Source organism: Myotis yumanensis, unplaced genomic scaffold (genome assembly GCF_028538775.1).
Source record: "Myotis yumanensis isolate MYYU_CA2020_CCGP unplaced genomic scaffold, mMyoYum1.0.hap1 SCAF_1, whole genome shotgun sequence".
NCBI lineage: Eukaryota > Metazoa > Chordata > Mammalia > Chiroptera > Vespertilionidae > Myotis > Myotis yumanensis.
Window position 1 is genome coordinate 51,139,783 of NW_027223752.1, and position 18,325 is coordinate 51,158,107.

Genomic DNA, 18,325 nt, shown 5'->3' on the forward strand with positions numbered 1-18,325 from the left:
GTACAATTCCCCTTGGCCCCTTCCCAGCGCGTCTCAGTGCCCACCCCAGCTCCCCACCCATCTCTCCGCTCTGGCCTGTGGAGCCCCAGGCCGCTGTCCACTTGGCCCATCACCAGGCCCCGCGGCATCTTCCCATAAGGATCTGGAAGTGAAATCCCAGCCTCTGGGAGCTGCCTGGGACGTGGGGAGGGGAGAGAGAGGCCGAGCTTCCTTATGCTCAGATCTGGTTTCGCCGCTTCCCGTGGCGCACTGCCACAGGCTGAGCCACCAGCTGTGCTATATAAGGCCCAGAGGCTGGACCGCTGGAGAGACAGAGACTTGGACCCCCCAGCTGAGGACTCCCACTCAGGACACGGTGAGCTCCACTCCCATTCTCCTCGCCCCAACCCTGCACCCCCTGCCCGGCTCAGCTATTCCTGCCCTCCCCTGATCACTCCTCAACCCCCTTAAGAATACCCCCCTTGCCGCTTTAGAGTTCTCTTTTCCCTCATTGGCCCAAAGTCCTCTCCTTCCCCCATCTGAGGTCAGGGGCCCTCAAATGACCCCAGTCAGGATCTTTGTAGCTCTGGGCGCCCTGCTTCTTTCCTGCGGTCAGCCCGTCTGCTTTGTCCGAGAGTTCTGAGGAGTGTGGGATGGGGAGCCTACCCAGCAGACATGTGCCGAGGAAACTTCCGTGGGCTGCCAGATGGGAAATGGTTTTTCCACAAGGTGCCTCAGGCCACCTTGGCCTCCCAGACAGTCCCGGAGCGGTCTCAGACTGAACGCCGTGCAGGCCCGTGGAGCGCTCTGCTCCCTGCTCAGAGCCCGGAGCTTGGGGTAAGACACACAAGAGTGGAGACCTTGCGGAGGCCCGTGCCGCTGTTCCCTGGGCTGAGAAGCAGCTGGTGGTGGGGATAGTAGATGGTCTGCAGTGTGGGATTGGTCTGTTCTTCCCCTGGGACAACGGAGTATTTTCGAATCTTTTTTCCAGAAAGGAGGAGTCTCCCCCCTTCCCACTATACCCTGGACTTTGGCGGTTGAAGGGAAGCATTTTTTTAAATCTCTAAGAACTGGTCAGGTTCTGGGTTGACCAGAGCTCTGGGGAGAGAGACAACAGGAGCCTGGACCATGCCCCACGGGCCCGAGTCCTTATTGCCTGGCTGCTTTCCTCGTCCTACTCCTGCAGCCTCTGACCCACAGCCAGCAGTTACTGGGGAGCCCTGGACTCTAACGGTGCAGCCCCCCTGCTCTCCTTCAGGGGGCTCCTGGTTGTGTAACTCCCAGCTAGACCCCAAACAAACAGGCCAGAAATGTGTTCCAGCTGCAGCCCGTGCACATCTGGGAATGTGTTCATGGAGGGGGCATGTCTGAAGCATCTGTGCCCTCCAGCTTGCTTGCCGTGTCACTATAGTCGGGGTTGGGGTTTCACAGCCTTAATATTGTAGCTTCTTTATGAAAGAATGTGAGCCCCCTGAAAGGGGAGCAAAAACATGCCCCCACACCCAGGTCTCGGAAGTAATTAATGACTCACCCAGAAGTCGCTGGGAGGGAGCCCAGGCCTCTCCTCATTGGCAAGGAACCTGCTCTCCCTTGTGCCCCATCTCGATGTGGGGCCCTGGCACCTGGACCTTGGGGTGAATCCAGGTCTGCCTCATCTGAACCCACATTCTGAGCCTCCGCACCGCCCTCGCTGCCTGCATTTGCAACTTTGGCAGGTGTCACCTTCCACAAGACTTCATTCTGTGCACTCTCCCACCCTTGACAGGTCAAGAAATAATTCTGCTGAAGCTGTAAGAGGTGACTCAGAAACACGGGACCTGACAAGCTCTGTTTCTTTGCAGGTCACTGGGTCTGAGACGCTTCCTAGGGGACCACGTTCCAGGGACAACCTGACGTGGTGAAGCACCTTCACGCATCTTCCGTCATGTTCCCCACAGAGCCCGGGGGAAAGATGGTGGGGACCAAGGCCTGGGTGCTCTTCTTCCTGGGCCTGGAGATCACCTCTGTGCTGGGTACAGGCTAAGTATCTGCTGTCTCCCAAATCCCCGACTTGACACAGTGAAGTCATGTCTGGTTTGGAACTCAACTACGCATCTGCCTTAAGCCCTGAGGCTGGTTTATAGATGTATTTAACATTTATACCCTGCTTGTTTCTCCAAAGGATTTGAGATAGTTCCCGATATTAAAACTCACAGAACAGAATATTTTAAGTGAGGAGAAGAATGAGCTGTCATTCAGAGGGAGGAAAAAAGATAAGAGGTCTACCACCCCTGAGTGATAAATTTAGCTCTGAGCTTCCTGGCAGCCAAAGCAAAAGGAAATAGCAAGGGATTATTTTCTCAGAAGTAGATTTTGGGGTCGATCTGGTTTTAGTTTCATGGAAATTCTTTTGGCCTAAAGCTCAATTTTATTTAGACCCTGCAGCCAAATTTCACAGACTAGAGAACCCCTTCTGGTCTCCTTGTCCTCTAACCCCATCTTCTGGTGACACTGAGTTCTCAAAGGAATAGGTAGAATTTGCTTACTAGACTCTCCAAGGCATCTAAGTGTCAGAACTCCTAGTCCTATCCTGTGTACTCCCTCCCATCTGCCCTTTCTCTCCTGATCTCTAACCACATACTCAGGTAAAGCAAAAAAAAAAAAATATATATTTTTAAATGCTTAAACCTCTCTTTTAAAGCTGCATGCCCTGCAGGCTTAGTGACCACAGATGCAGGAACAAAGACTGGCTCGGCGTCTTGCCAAACCCTGTGTGCCACCTCCTGCCTTGTTTGTTCTTTTCACCCTGACAGCTGCTGCTGTGTAGCTGATTAAAATTCAACCATCTGAGGGGAAATCAGAGTCGTCTGATTAGAGGAGCTCCTATCACCCCAATTAAAGAATTCTGATTTGGCTCCTCACATGAAAGTTAATTGCCTCTTAAAGCTTTTGCAGCCCTCTGCTCTCCTTTCTCTTTCCCATTCTGGAGCCCCAACCCAGCCTCGGGTGGGTGGGGCTGGAAGCGATCTTGTACCCACCCTAAGGCAGAACCCTCCACGCTGGGGTCAGAAAATTGACAACTCTGCTCCAATTAGGCCAAGTAAGTCCTTTAGGGGGAGGATGGACTCTCAAAGCCAACTTTGCCAAGAGAAGGGAAATGGACATCTATGGTCCAGGCATTGAGCTAACAGGAGTGGTTGCTAACGCTTACTCAGCAGGCACTACGTATGAGGCGTTGTTCTGGGTGGATTTTATGAATGTGTTTATTTAATCTCCACAATCCTCTGAGGCAGGAACTATTATAATCCTCTGTTTATGATGAGGGAACAGGGGTCAGATGAGTTAAGTATCTGGTCCAAGGTCACACAGGTAGGAAGTGGCAGAGTCTCTGGATCTCATGTTCTCAATCTTCATATACTTTAGAGATGTCCACTTGTGTTACCTCACAGACTCCTCATGCCAACCGGACCACCCTGTGAAGTGGGAATTAATATCTCCATCTTGCAGATGAGGAAATTAAGCCTCTATTCTTTCTGGCAAGGACAGGGCAGGACCCTAATGTAGGAGCTCTCACCCACTGGCTGCTCCCCATCATCCAAAGATCCATTTCTAGAACACGAGCAAAAAGAAAATGACCGTTTGTTGAGCATGCACTACAGGCCAGCTCCCTTTCCACTCGTTATCGCCCTGAACATGCCCCAGGGCCCTATGATGTAGGATTATTAATACAGCCCTATTATGTGGGGAAGCAGATTTAGAGGAATAAAGCTCTTAATGAGGTTGCAGAGCCAGTAAGTGGCAGAGTAGGGATTTGAACACATGTCCTGTGTTTATGCTCCATCCACTATTCTTGAGAGGCTAGTAAGAGGACCCGCTGGGCCCTGATAACTAACAGTTCTGGCCTCCCCCTTCCCCTCCTGGCCCCCAGGGAGGCAGATGATGCTCACCCAGTCTGTGAGAAGAGTCCGACCTGGGAAGAGGACCCCCAGCAACTTTGCCAAGCCTGCGAGTCCCCTGGAGAGTGAGTTGTGGCTGGAACTGGGAGGGGCCACCAGGGGGGTGTTTACTGAGCTTGGGCATGATTTCAGGGTTGTATGAAAACCCGCTTTTAAAAAGTTATGTTTTTATTGATTTCAAAGAGCGGGAGGGAGAGGGAGAGAGAGAGGTAGAAACATCAATGCTGAGAATCATTGATCAGCTGCCTCCTGCACACCCCCTACTGGGGACTGAGCCCACAACCTGGTGTGTGCCGTGACCAGGAATCCAGTCATGACTTCCTGGTTCATGGGTTGACGCTCAACCACTGAGCCACATTGGCCGGACTGGAAACCCACTTTTACAAGGCACTTGGCCTACGTCTTTGTCCAGGCAGAGGCACCTACTAAATAGAACAGTCCAGAATCGTGAATCTGCCTGATATGTTTCAGGAATGCTGGAGGGCTTGCTGGGGCCAGAGCATAGGCTGGTGGGGAGAGAGTCGGGGAGATGAGGATGGAGAGAGAGCAGGGGCCAGCTCATACCACCCTAAATGCTTGGCCAACGGAGTTAAAGCTGGGAGTGTGGGATCAACCCACATGAAGAAAGCTCACCCTGACTGCCGTGTTGGGGGTGGGGTCGGAGGGAAATTGAGGTAGAGAGACCAGGCAGAAAGCCAGGCTGCTAATATGGAGTCCTTGGCGGGAGTGGAGGGATGCGGAAGGGCAGGAGATTGGAGAGATGCTGGAGAGACAGATGCGATGGGCCCTGAGACCAACAGAGGGCGTGGGGCGGGAGCATGAGTGATATCAGGGATGACTCCCAGAACGGAACAGAAAAGGGAATTGGAGCTCACCTGGGGCTCCAGGGCCTGGCTCCTCCCCAACCTGGCTCTATCTCTCAGCTCCTGGCGAGTGGACTACATGGTTCAACGTTGACCACCCAGGCGGGCAGGGTGACTTCGAGCGGCTGGATGCCATTCACTTCTACTATGGGGACCGTGTGTGTGCTCGGCCCCTGCGGCTGGAGGCTCGGACCACTGACTGGATACCCGCGGGCAGCACTGGCCAGGTGGTCCACGGCAGCCCCCGTGAGGGCTTCTGGTGCCTCAACAGGGAGCAGCGGCCCGGCCAGAACTGCTCCAATTACACCGTGCGCTTCCTCTGCCGACCAGGTGAGCCTGTGAGGCCCCCACCCTTACCTGCCTCTGGCCATGAGATCTCTGGATATCACACATACACAGGCCTTGATTCCCTAGTAATAACCAGCCAGTGTCATGAGAGCCCGAATCTTCCTGTTGTGTGTTTCTGGGTGCTCTTCGTTCACTCCACGTCACTGGGGACGTGTGCCCATGTGGTGAAAACCACAGACTCTGGAGCTGGGCTGCTTGGTCCCAGCCTGGGCCGGGAACTCTATTCCTTAGTCCCTGGGCCTCAGGTTCCTCACACGTAGAACAGGTAATATTAGTAAATCTTCATAGGTTTGTTTTTTTAATGAGGATTAAGATAATGAATATAGAGGGCTTAGCCCAGGTAACATTCACTAAATGTTAGTTTCCATTTAGTCCCTTTGTGCCGGATACTGTGCTGGTGATCAACATCATTCAGACTTTACAACTGGCCTGTGAGGAATCACTATATTCAGAGAGGCTAGATAACTTCTCATGATCACACAGCTGTAAGTGGAGAGCGGAGGTCTGAACCCATGTCCGTGTCTGCAGAGTCCAAAAGTCTATGCTCTTTACTTCCTCCCTCCCCACACTGGGTAACACAGAGCAAGCTGCCGGCTGCCCACTTTGTGGATGGGTACCCTCACCTCTTGGGGTTCCGTCAGTGCTCACAAGGCCCAGGTGGCGGTGATGGTCATCTGGAGTTGGGAGCTCAGGCTGGGCAAGGTCTGAAGCCCCCATTATTGCACAGAGACCTTAGACCAGAGGTGAGGAGGGTAGGCAAAAGGGGGTTTGATGTCTGAATCACCACAGCCCCAGGCCCTGGTGGCTGTTTCCACACTGGTGGACAGAGAAGATGATGCTAACCCTGCACAGCCTGGGGCAGCATATCAGCTCCCAGTGTTTGACCATATGGTGTCTTTGTGCAAATTAGCGATGCCACTTCCTCAAGGCTCTTGACTTCCTTCCATTGGAAAAATCATTGTAGTAAATATGAATATCAGTGACATCTGTGATGTAAGTAAAGTCCTGCTCTCTGAGCAAAACTAGCCTCAGGGTCAGATTTCCTGACAGAGTTCCCCTGGGAGGGAAGTCAGACTGTCTGCCGATCCTGCTTTGCAGGATCCTTGCGCCGAGACACAGACCGGACCTGGAGCTCATGGTCCCCCTGGAGCAAGTGTTCTGCTGCCTGTGGTCACACTGGGGTCCAGACCCGAACACGCACCTGCTTGGCAGAGACAGTGTCACTGTGCAGCGAGGCCACTGAGGAGGGCCGGCTCTGTATGGACCAGGCCTGTACAGGTACCACTCTTGCTCCTGGTACGAGGCAGGGAATGGCGTGGAGGCTGAAGCAGCCTTTAGTAGGTTAAAGGGTCAGATTGAGATGGATTCATTCATTCATGCATTCACCAAGTATTAACTGAGCATCTATTATGTGCTCTGATGGGGGTTAGCTAGGGCTATAAGGGGTAATGTGGGAGGACAGAGGTCCATTATCATAGCTTAGGGCCGTGGTAGGCAAACTTCGGCTCGCAAGCCACATGCGGCTCTTTGGCCCCTTGAGTGTGGCTCTTCCTAAGCCTTAGGAGTACCCTAATTAATAACAATGTGCCTACCTATATAGTTTAAGTTTAAAAAATTTGGCTCTCAAAAGAAATTGCAATCGTCGTACTGTTGATATTTGGCTCTGTTGACTAATGAGTTTGCCGACCACTGGGGAATCAAAGAGGACTTCCTAGAGAAGGTGTCCCGAGCTAAGTCTTGAAAGATAGGTAGGAATTAGTCGTGCAGGCTGATAAGGAAGGGTAACAAAGGCCTAAGGGGGAGGGGAAGCATATGTGAGTCCACAGGCTGAGATGGGGCTAGGGGAGGGCCCGGATCCACATAAGCCCTCCTGACGTGGCCCCTTCTTCCACAGCCTGTGACCTGATCTGCCACATGGGCCAGGTGAACGCTGACTGTGATGCCTGCATGTGCCAGGACTTCGTGCTGCATGGGGCTGTCTCCCTCCCTGGGGGTGCCCCAGCCTCAGGGGCCACTGTCTACCTGATGACCAAGACACTGAAGCCACTGACCCGGACGGACAGTAGTGGGAGATTCCGAGTCCCTGGCTTGTGCCCAGATGGCAAAAGCACCCTGAAGATCACAAAGACCAAGTTTGCTCCCATCAAGCTCACAATGCCCAGGACTAGCCTGAAGTCAGCCACCATCAATGCAGAGTTCGTGAGAGCAGGTACTTAAGCTCTCTGGGGTAGGGTGGGACTTTTAAATAAAAGGACTGCAGTGTTAAGAACTGGTTTCCCAGTTTGCTTAGACCAGTGGTCGGCAAACTGCGGCTTGCAAGCCACATGCGGCTCTTTGGCCCCTTGAGTGTGGCTCTTCCACAAAATACCGACTTCAGCGCACGGGCCACAAAGTTTCAATCGCACTGTACGTGTGTGCCCGCATGTGGTATTTTGTGGTATTTTGTGGAAGAGCCATACTCAAGGGGCCAAAGAGCCGCATGTGGCTCTCGAGCCGCAGTTTGCCGACCACGGGGCCTTAGACTAAAACTCTAAATCAGTGGTTCTCAACCTCCCTAATGCCACGACCCTTTAATACAGTTCCTCATGTTGTGGTGACCCCCAATTTCATTGTTACAAATTGAACATAATTAAAGCATAGTGATTAATCACAAAAACAATATGTAATTATATATGTATTTTCTGATGGTCTTAGGCGACCCCTGTGAAAGGGTCGTTCGACCCCCAAAGGGGTCGCGACCTACAGGTTGAGAATCGCTGCTCTAAATCCTTACCATGACCTACAAGGCCCAACATCATCTGCTCCACCCCCCATTACTTCTCTGCTCTGCTCTTCTATTGTCCTCCTGTCTGCCCCCACTGAGTCACTCTACTCCAGCCACAACGTCCTCCTATCTATTCCTCACACACACAGGCACACTCCTGCCTCAGGACCTTTGCACTTGCTATATACTCTGTTTAGATATTGGCATGGCTTGCTCCCTGAAATGAGTTCTTCCCTGGACCACCTGATTCAAATAGTCATTACAATACAGTGTGAGGTTTGGAGGTCAGGAAGAGACAGAGGGAGTCTGGGGAGTTCAGAAGTGGTACAGAATGGCTAGAAAATTCTGCTGGAGGCAGCACAACAGGAATATCGTATTATTTAAAACAACCACTCTCTTTCTTTTTTTCTTTTAAGAAACTGGAAGTCTTTTATATATATTTTTTTTTTTTATTAATTTTTTACAGAGAGGAAGGGAGAGGGAGAGAGAGTTAGAAACATCGATGAGAGAGAAACATCAATCAGCTGCCTCCTGCACACTCCCTACTGGGGATGTGCCCGCAACCAAGGTACATGCCCTTGACTGGAATCGAACCTGGGACCCTTGAGTCCACAGGCCGATGCTCTATCCACTGAGCCAAACTGGTTAAGGCCCAACTCTGTTTCAATGGCCGTGCTTGGGAATCTTGGCTGGCACAAGATCCCCTTGGTTTTCCATTGCCTCACCTGGATGCTGCTTGAGAGGCCCTGGAAGCAGGCCCTAAGGTAGAAGAGGTGGGCTCCATTCTGGATCAGTACCCTAATTAGGATCTTTACAGAGGGGCAGGTGGGGTGTGGGGTGGTGGGATGTGTGTCAAGTCATACAATTTTAGCACTTGTCAAAGAACCCGAGGAAGCAAGGCTCTGGAGAATCTGTCACAAAGGAAAACCCAAAGCACCATTTCTCCTCTTCTGTCCCAGAGATTCCATACATTGTGAAGAACCCCGAGACAAAAGCACGGAGAGCTGGGCAGAGCGTGGCCCTGTGCTGTAAGGCCACGGGGAAGCCCAGTCCAGACCAGTATTTCTGGTGAGTATTCTGCCAGCTACCCTGCCCGATTCTTCTCGGGGCAACCAGGTCTTTCTTGCATTCGGTCTGGTCTTATTTTTATTTTATTTTATTAAAAATTGATTTCAGAGAGGAAGGGAGAGGGAGAGAGAGATAGAAACGTCAAAGATGAAAGAGAATCCTCAATCGGCTGCTTCCTGCATGCCCCGCACTGGGGATCGCGCCTGCAACCGGGGCATGTACCCTGACCGGGAATCAAACCATGACTTCCTGGTTCATGGGTTGACACCAGCTGGGTGGCCTGATCTTATTAATCATAATACTAACCAATAGAATAAAGTTACAAGTAAGGCCCAGGTTCAGAGCCCAGAAGTTGGCACTTATGTTTTTTTGTTAATCCTCACCTGAGGATATTTTTCTGTTGATTTTTAGGGAGAGTGGAAGAGAGAGGGACAGGAAACATCAATGTGAGAAAAACACATCAATTGGTTGCCTCCTGCATGAGCCCTGACCAGGGCTGGGGCCAGGGAGGGAGCCTGCAACCCAGGTACATGCCCTTGACTGGAATCAAACCTGGGACCCTTCAGTCTGCAGGCCAACCCTCTATCCACTGAGCCAAATTGGCGAGGGCCGGAAGTTCGCACTTACAAGTGGGGGCCACAGGGTTGAGGCCACACAGACAACCAGAAAGCCCTGTGTGGCCTTCTCGAGGCTGAGGTCCCTACAGAGCGGCTCTGGTCTCTGGGTCATGACTTGCGTATCCTCAGGATACAGAACAAGGTTCCTCAGCCCTGCTTCCCCGACAAAGGCAAACGAGGTCAGCGTCTCCTGTGGCTGTGAGTCCTTCACCCCTCAACCCTCACAAACATTTTACAGCCGTTCTCTTGTTAGACTGCCCAGTGTTGCTGTGATGTCAGCTAGGAGGCACGGCTCCCATTTTATTGATCAGGAAGCTGATGCTAAGGAAGGTGAAATGATTTGTCCAAGGATCCATAGCCAGCGAGTGATGGGGCTGAGACTCAAGCAAGTCCCTTGACTCCCAGGCCAATCAGTGCTCTTGGATGAGCTATGTCACAGGTGGTATTGGCATCGGCAGGGACCCATCCGCCATCTGTCTCTCTGGCTGCTTGCTATGGCGCTGCCCCCTCAGGCTGCACCTCTCCATCCCCTGCAGGTATCACAACAACACGCTGCTGGACCCCTCCCTCTACAAGCACGACGGCAAGCTGTTACTGAAGAACCTACAGCGGGACCAGGCTGGGGAGTACTTCTGCAAGGCCCAGAGCGACGCGGGGGCTGTGAAGTCCCAGGTCGCCCAGCTGATTGTCATAGGTAAGCCTGGCAGGCTCCCTGGGGAACCTCTACTGCAGGACTGGGGAGCACCTCAGTGGACATAACTGGGCAGTAAAAACCCCAGTTTTCCTGTGCTATGTACAGTGCTATGTCCTCTGGGATACAAAGATGTCACAGACCCCAATTCTACCCTCTCAGAGCTGCCACCCCAGGAGAGGCAAGGAACTGTAATGAAGGGACGAGTAAAGATAGACAAATGCAGTTAAAGCAAGAGATAATGGGCTGTGGACTTTCTAGACGAGAAATAGAAACTTTCCAGGCAGGAGTGACTATGGATGGCTCTTTGAGAGAGCAGCATTTCAACTGGGGCTTAAATAGTGGTTCTTAGATTTGGATGCCCAGTGAGTTCACCTGGTTGGTGGTGTTAACAAAAACCCAGATGCCTGGAGCTTACCCCCTTCTCCCTCCCCAAGAGAGTTTTTTAAAGAAAACATATTTTTATTGATTTCAGAGAGGGAAGGAGAGGGAGAGATTGAAACATCAATGATGAGAGAGAATCATTGATCGGCTGCCTCCTGCATGCCCACACTGGGAATCAAGTTCAAAACTTGGATATGTGCCCTGACTGGAATCAAACCATGACCTCCTGATTCATAGGTCGACGCTCAACCACTGAGCCCTGCTGGCCAGGCACCCCCAGAGAGTTTTATTTCATTGGCTTGGGATGTGGGCTGGGTATGCACAGTTTAAAAGCTTTCCCAGCTGATTCTAATTTACAGCCAAAGTTATAAAGCCCTGACCTTAAAGCAGTGGTTCTCAACCTTGGCTGCACATTAGAATCACCTGGGAATCTTTTTAAAATCCTGATTGCTGGGCCTCATCCTCTGGAAATTCTGTTTCTTTGTTATGGGGTGGGGCCACAATATTAGTAACAAAGAAACAGAATTTCCCGAGGATGAGGCCCAGCAATCAGGATTTGAAAAAGATTCCCAGGTGATTCTAATGTGCAGCCAAGGTTGAGAACCACTGCCTTAAAGAATGGCCAGATTAAGGGGCCAGTGTGAGCAAAGGTATAGAAGTAGCAAGTTGAGAGGCTTTACAGAGGTTCTCAACCTGTGGGTCGTGACCCCTTTGGGGGTCGAACGACCCTTTCACAGGGGTCACCTAAGACCATCCTGCATATCAGATATTTACATTACGATTCATGACAGTAGCAACATTACAGTTGTGAAGTAGCAACGAAAATAATTTTATGGTTGGGTCACAACATGAGGAACTGTATTTAAAGGGCCAGAAGGTTGAGAACCACTGCTTTATAAGAAAGGGTGACCTGATTAGAGCTGGCTTTAAGGAGTTGGTGCCCTAGCTGGTTTGGTTCAGTGGATAGAGCGTTGGCCTGAGGACTGAAGGGTCCCAGGTTCAACTCCAGTGAAGGGCACATGCCCGAATTGCAGGCTCAATCCCCAGTTGGGGGCGTGCAGCAGGCAGCCGATCAATGATTCTCTCTCATCATTGATGTTTCTATCTCTCTCTCCCTCTCCCTTCTTCTCTGAAATCAGTAAAAATGTTTTTAAGAAAAGAAAAAGAAGTGCGCTTGAGGGGAAAGACTTAAGGTCAAAATCACTCAGGAACCTGTACTTGGAAAGTGAGAGAGAAGGCTGATAGCTTAGTAATTGGCCTAAACAAAACCAAACAAAAGGCAGAGGAAGAGAAAATTTATTGGAAGGGTTCTGGAATAGTTTACAGACTCCAAGAAAGTTGAGCAACAGACCTCAAGGCACAGGACAGTTGGACCTTGGCAACAGTGGAGCCCTGTCAGCTGTGGTTCCCAACCCATAACACCAATGCTCCCCCTTTGTCACAGTTATTTTTAATACTTCAAATGTTTAACACTTCACATTTACAAAATATTTTCTATTCTGAAGTTAAATTTATGGATAATAAGTTAACTACATATAATTGCCAAGTATATATGCACACATCCCAAACTATCCCATAAAGGAGAAATAAAAAGAAAATAATTTTAGTACAAAATAATATGTGTTTCAATATCTAAATGCCGGTGTGTGTTTCTCGGCATCTGCAAGGGGTTCCAGGAATCTGGAGAAGGCTCTGTGTGTAAATTAATCAATAGTCCAGAGACAAACATAATTTTGGAAGGCATTTTGGTTTCTTAGCTAAAGAAACCAAGTTCTCCTGTCTCTCTGGACCCCTTGCTTTTTATTAACACAAATTGTCCTAAAGCAAGGTAGATGTACATATATCAAAGGCCAAGGTTTAGTATACAGAATCAATTGTCAGATTGGAGGAATTGCCTCTGGCTGTTCAGGTGTTTGGCCAATAGGAGGCAGTAACATGTAGATTGAAATGCCCTCAGCTGTCTGGCAGCCAAGCAATCATTTATGCATCCTTTTCAGGTTTGGGGAAATGCCCTCAGCCATCCCAGCAGGCAATAACATATGTGATTCAGCCCTTGCTGAGTCCCCAAGTTCCACCAACCTTTTGCTGAAACTCTTGCATTTGTGACATGCTGGAATTGGCTTCCGGCATCTAAAGGCTTTGGCATAATTGCACAAGAAAGCCAACCGAGAGGTCACATACTTGCACTGTGAATGTGGCAGCTGCAAACACTGAGGGATGCAGGGGTATCATTGTGGTGGTTCACATTCCTTGGGTAAGGCAGTAAGTACATGATTTTTCTGAGACAAGGAACAATCCTTGGTATTTTCCCAAGCTAAACAAAGTATAATCCTAGCTTGATTTTTATGGTAGCTGCATTTTTGGAAAAATTCAAAGTATGGTAAAGTCGCATAAAAAAAATACTAGGCTCTGATCATTTTAAACAAGTTTTCCACCTACATGAATGTCTGGTGGGATATGTGAAAGTCATGCAGGATACAGAAAAAGTCCTTATGCAGAAAAGGGCCAGGCTTTCCGGGTCACAGAGCAGTAATGCCCCCACCCACTACATGCCAGCAGCACTCCCAATTCGGGTGGTAACTCAACATACCCTCACAGATTTTAATGGCTCATCTCCAATAAGAGCCATTACTGTAGTGGTCTCAGCAACCAACTCTACTTCTCCATGTATAAAAGGGGCTTAGCAACAACAGCTGCTCATCTTTCTCAGAGAAATTTGGTGAGAATCAGGATCATGGATATGCAAGTACTTTGAAAACGATAAAGCACTGTATAGAGGTGAGGTTAAGGTATCTTTTGTGTAGGATGTGAACTTACATTTAATAGCCACACCGTTTCCCTCCACAGCCTCTGATGAGACTCCGTGCAACCCAACCCCTGAGAGCTACCTTATCCGGTTGCCTCATGACTGCTTCCAGAATGCCACCAACTCCTTCTACTATGACGTGGGCCGTTGCCCTGTCAAGACCTGCGCAGGGCAACAGGATAATGGGATCAGGTGCCGGGATGCTGTGGAGCACTGCTGTGGCATCTCCAAAACAGAGGAGAGGGAGATCCAGTGCAGTGGGTACACGCTGCCCACCAAGGTGGCCAAGGAGTGTAACTGCCAGCGGTGCACGGAGACCCGGAGTATTGTGCGGGGCCGCGTCAGCGCTGCTGACAATGGGGAACCCATGCGCTTTGGCCACGTGTACATGGGGAGCAACCGTGTGAGCATGACTGGCTACAAGGGCACTTTCACCCTCCACATCCCCCAGGACACGGAGAGGCTGGTGCTCACATTTGTGGACAGGCTGCAGAAGTTCGTCAACACTACCAAGGTGCTGCCCTTCAACAAGAAGGGGAGTGCAGTGTTCCATGAGATCAAGATGCTTCGGCGGAAAGAGCCCATCACCTTGGAGGCCACGGAGACCAACATCATCCCCCTGGGGGAGGTGGATGGTGAAGACCCGGTGGCGGAGTTGGAGATCCCTTCCAAGAGTTTCTACAAGCAGAACGGGGAGCCCTACACAGGAAAAGTAAAGGCCAGCGTGACCTTCCTGGATCCCCGCAATATTTCCACAGCCACGGCCACCCAGAGTGACCTGAACTTCATCAATGATGACGGAGACACCTTCCCCCTTCGAACATATGGCATGTTTTCTGTGGACTTCAGAGATGAGGCCACCTCGGAGTCACTCAATGCTGGCAAGGTGAAGGTTCACCTTGACTCGACCCAGGTCAAGATGCCAGAGCATGTGTCCACGATGAAACTCTGGTCGCTCAACCCAGACACGGGGCTATGGGAAGAGGAAGGTGACTTTAAATTTGAAAACCAAAGGCGGAACAAGAGGGAAGAGAGAACCTTCCTGGTGGGCAACATGGAGATCCGAGAAAGGAGGCTTTTTAACTTGGATGTCCCTGAAAGCAGGAGGTGCTTTATCAAGGTGAGGACCTACAGGAGTGAGAGGTTCTTGCCCAGTGAGCAGATCCAGGGGGTTGTGGTCTCTGTGATCAACCTGGAGCCCAGGACTGGCTTCTCATCCAACCCCAGGGCCTGGGGCCGCTTTGACAGTGTCATCACGGGCCCCAATGGGGCCTGTCTGCCTGCCTTCTGTGATGACCAGTCTCCTGATGCCTACTCTGCCTATGTCTTGGCAAGCCTGGCTGGGGAAGAACTGGAAGCAGTGGCATCTTCTCCTAAATTCAATCCAAATGCAATTGGTGTCCCTCAGCCCTACCTCAACAAGCTCAAGTACCGTCGGACAGACCATGAGGACCCACGGGTTAAGAAGACGGCTTTCCAGATCAGCATGGCCAAGCCAAGGCCCAACTCAGCTGAGGAGAGCAATGGACCCATCTATGCCTTTGAGAATCTCCGGGCATGCGAGGAGGCACCGCCTAGTGCAGCCCACTTCCGGTTCTACCGGATTGAGGGGGATCGATATGACTACAATACTGTCCCCTTCAATGAAGACGATCCCATGAGCTGGACTGAAGACTACCTGGCATGGTGGCCCAAGCCAATGGAGTTCAGGGCCTGCTACATTAAGGTGAAGATCGTGGGGCCAGTGGAGGTGAATGTGCGATCCCGCAACATGGGGGGCACCCACCGACAGACTGTGGGGAAGCTGTATGGCATCCGGGATGTCAAAAGCACACGGGATAGGGACCAGCCCAATGTCTCATCTGCTTGTTTGGAGTTCAAGTGCAGTGGGATGCTCTATGACCAGGATCGTGTGGACCGCACATTAGTGAAGATCATTCCCCAAGGCAGCTGCCATCGAGCCAGTGTGAATTCCATGCTGCATGAGTACCTGGTCAACCACCTACCACTGGCAGTCAACAATGACACCAGTGAGTACACCATGCTGGCGCCCCTGGATCCACTGGGCCACAACTATGGAATCTACACGGTCACTGACCAGGACCCTCGTGTGGCCAAGGAGATCGCTCTTGGCCGGTGCTTTGATGGCACGTCGGATGGCTCCTCCAGAGTCATGAAAAGCAACGTGGGAGTGGCCCTCACCTTTAACTGCGTAGAGAGGCAGGTGGGTCGCCAGAGTGCCTTCCAGTACCTCCAAAGTATCCCAGTCCAGACCCCTGCCCCCAGCACTATCAGAGGAAGAGTGCCCACCAGGAGGCAGCAGCGGGCAAGTAGGGGTGGCCAGCGCCGGGCTGGAGGGATGGCCTCTCTGAGGTTTCGTGGGGCTGCTCAGCAGCCTCTAAACAACTAAGTCTTGTGGTACTTCTCTTCTCCCCCGACCTCACGTGACAGCCATTGTGAGACTGACGCACAAACTGTCACTTGGTTAATTTAAGCACATCTGTTCTGGTGCAGTTTGCTTGTTTGTTTCTTCATGCCTTTACTTACTGTCTTTGTCCCATGATACTGATTGGCGCGTAGCCCCCAAAATGGCAAAATAAAGCCTCTTTGATCTGTTCTTTAAAAGAAACACCAGAAATTGGCCATTGGCAAACTTTGTGGCTTTGACTGTTTTTCATCTGGTGCCATCAATAGAAGTCCCCTTCCTTTTCTTTTTGCATGGTTTTGCCCACCTTTACGATCATGATAATCTGAAGTTGAAGGTGAAATAACCAATATAAAGTATACTTCCTGGTCTTGCTCCACAGGACGTAAGCAAGGTCTTCATCACTGTTCATACGTATAAATGGTGGTAAAATAAAATAATAAACTCCAATATTTTTACTTGAAATGTAAATAAGTTATTTCTTTACTGGATCTGGAACTCTTAGTGCACATTTCATGTTAAGCTATTGAATATAGGATCATTTCTCCATCGAGTCTGGAAAGTACATCTCGTATCCAATGCACCAGGTTGGTAATTACATTAGCATGTTTCCCTTTACATTTGCTTTGTTCTTGCTAGAAGCCCAGTGCAGCTCAGAGCAGATGTCAATAAATGTACGTTTTGTACTTGATTTTGAGACCGCTATCCTGTCTTTTAACCCCAGCTGCTCAGGGAGAGGAGGGGACTCTGGAAAGTGATCACAAGGTGGCATGAGCCACTGCCCCCTGTAAGTGGCAGGGCTGGGGAATTAGACACACACTCCACGGTCGAGTTTGCACTCATGGATCATATTTTCCACTCACAGAGAAGAGCAGAGATTCTTGGAGTTGTGAGCATGTTCTGGACTCCTGAGCAAAGCTAAACACATGTCCCAATATGTTTTTTTTTCCTTTCTTTCCAATACTGGGAAACGTATACAATGGCTGGGCCCATGGTCTGGTGAGCTGGCCGAGTGGTCTTTCAGCAACCCCCACAGCCTGCTGCCTTCTCCAGCTGGGCTGGCTGGCCTCACTCAGAAATTTGGACTTTGTCTTTCTTTCTTTCTTTCTTTTTTTTTTGCGCCTCCAAGCTCTTCTAAAGACATCCACCTTTTCCAGACACCAGATTTCTATTGTGTGACAGCCCCTGTTCCTTGAGTAAAATAACTGGCCCAAATGAATAGGGCTTTGTTTTTGGAAAAGAGGTTTGGTTTAAAATAGTAAATCAGAGGCTGGCGGATGGTTCCAAAGTGATCTTGGAGACATGGACAGTCAGGGCAGAGGGTGTGGGGTTGGGTAAGATGCACTGACTGCCCCTCTCCCAATCCCTCCTGTCAGGAAGGAGGCCATGGGGATTGGGAGAGGAAAGAGCGTTATTTATAATCAGGACAAAAAGCTTTCCTTGATCCCCTGGCTGGCCCAGTGCAGCTCCTTTTGGCCGCCTCTGGCCTGGACTGGATTTGTACTCTTGGATCAGTATCTGCCCAACTCCCAGGGGTTTGGTTCATAATCAATTAGAAATGTCTCTGGCGGAGCACCCCTTCCCCATGACCTCTGAGAAAGGGAGCACATGCAGGGTTGGGCCCAGTGGCTTATGATTGATTGCTCCTTGACTCACTTCCAGACGATGCTTCCCAGGGAGCAGCTCTCACTGACTGCTTGGGGGTGGGGCTTGACTGACCTTCCCAAAGGGTCAGTGTTCAACTATCTGCAGCACAGACGCCTTGCCATACTGCTTTAGGAGTCAGTGCGTGCTGCTTCCACCTTCCACCAGTTCCCTTCCAGCTCACCGGGAGGGGTGCTGGGAGCGTGAGCTGGCTGGGCTCCCATCCCATGACCTTTCTGTTCTTCATTGAGGGCCTGAATAACTGGACTCCAGCAGGTGGCAGCTGGCACCTGACTTCTTCACTTATCAAACATTTATTGAGTATCTATCTACTCTATGCCAAGCCATGTGTATAGGTGGACTGGATTGTATGAGTATATAAAATATACCATACAGAGTGGCACTACCACTTGAGGTGGTAGTCAGAGGGGGCTTCTTGGAGGAGGTGACATCTAATTTAAGGACTAAATGCTAGCTAGGAGCTTAAGCTGTGGCTGTCAGGAGCAAGGAGCACAAGCAGAAACAGCTTGGAGGCTGGGAGGGAATGGCAAATACCTCGCTTTCAGAAAAGGAAACACTGTTGAGCTCATGGCACCTAATTTCTAAGCACCTTGCTTCCAAAGACAGGTGTGCTGCCTGCTAGCTGCATGACTTTGGTCCATTTCCCTGGACCTCATTTTCCATATCTATAAATGAAGGAGTTGGTTATACACTAAAATTAATATAATGTTAGAGGTAGAAGAGGGTGTAGGGGGATAAATGGTAATGGGAAAAATATTTAAAAATAAAGAAAAAAACTAA

General features: G+C 50.4%; 1 protein-coding gene across 1 annotated transcript; it reads left to right on the plus strand.

The window, feature by feature from the left end:
- Positions 1–282: 282 nt before the first annotated feature.
- CILP (cartilage intermediate layer protein) lies at positions 283–17,864 on the plus strand. Its single transcript, XM_070420741.1, has 9 exons — positions 283–355; positions 1,821–1,991; positions 3,887–3,979; positions 4,838–5,107; positions 6,224–6,403; positions 7,020–7,334; positions 8,849–8,957; positions 10,111–10,268; positions 13,497–17,864. Exons 2-9 carry the CDS (start codon positions 1,904–1,906, stop codon positions 15,863–15,865), a joined length of 3,582 nt encoding a protein of 1,193 aa, XP_070276842.1. The 5' UTR covers positions 283–355; positions 1,821–1,903; the 3' UTR covers positions 15,866–17,864.
- The last annotated feature ends 461 nt before the right edge of the window (positions 17,865–18,325 follow it).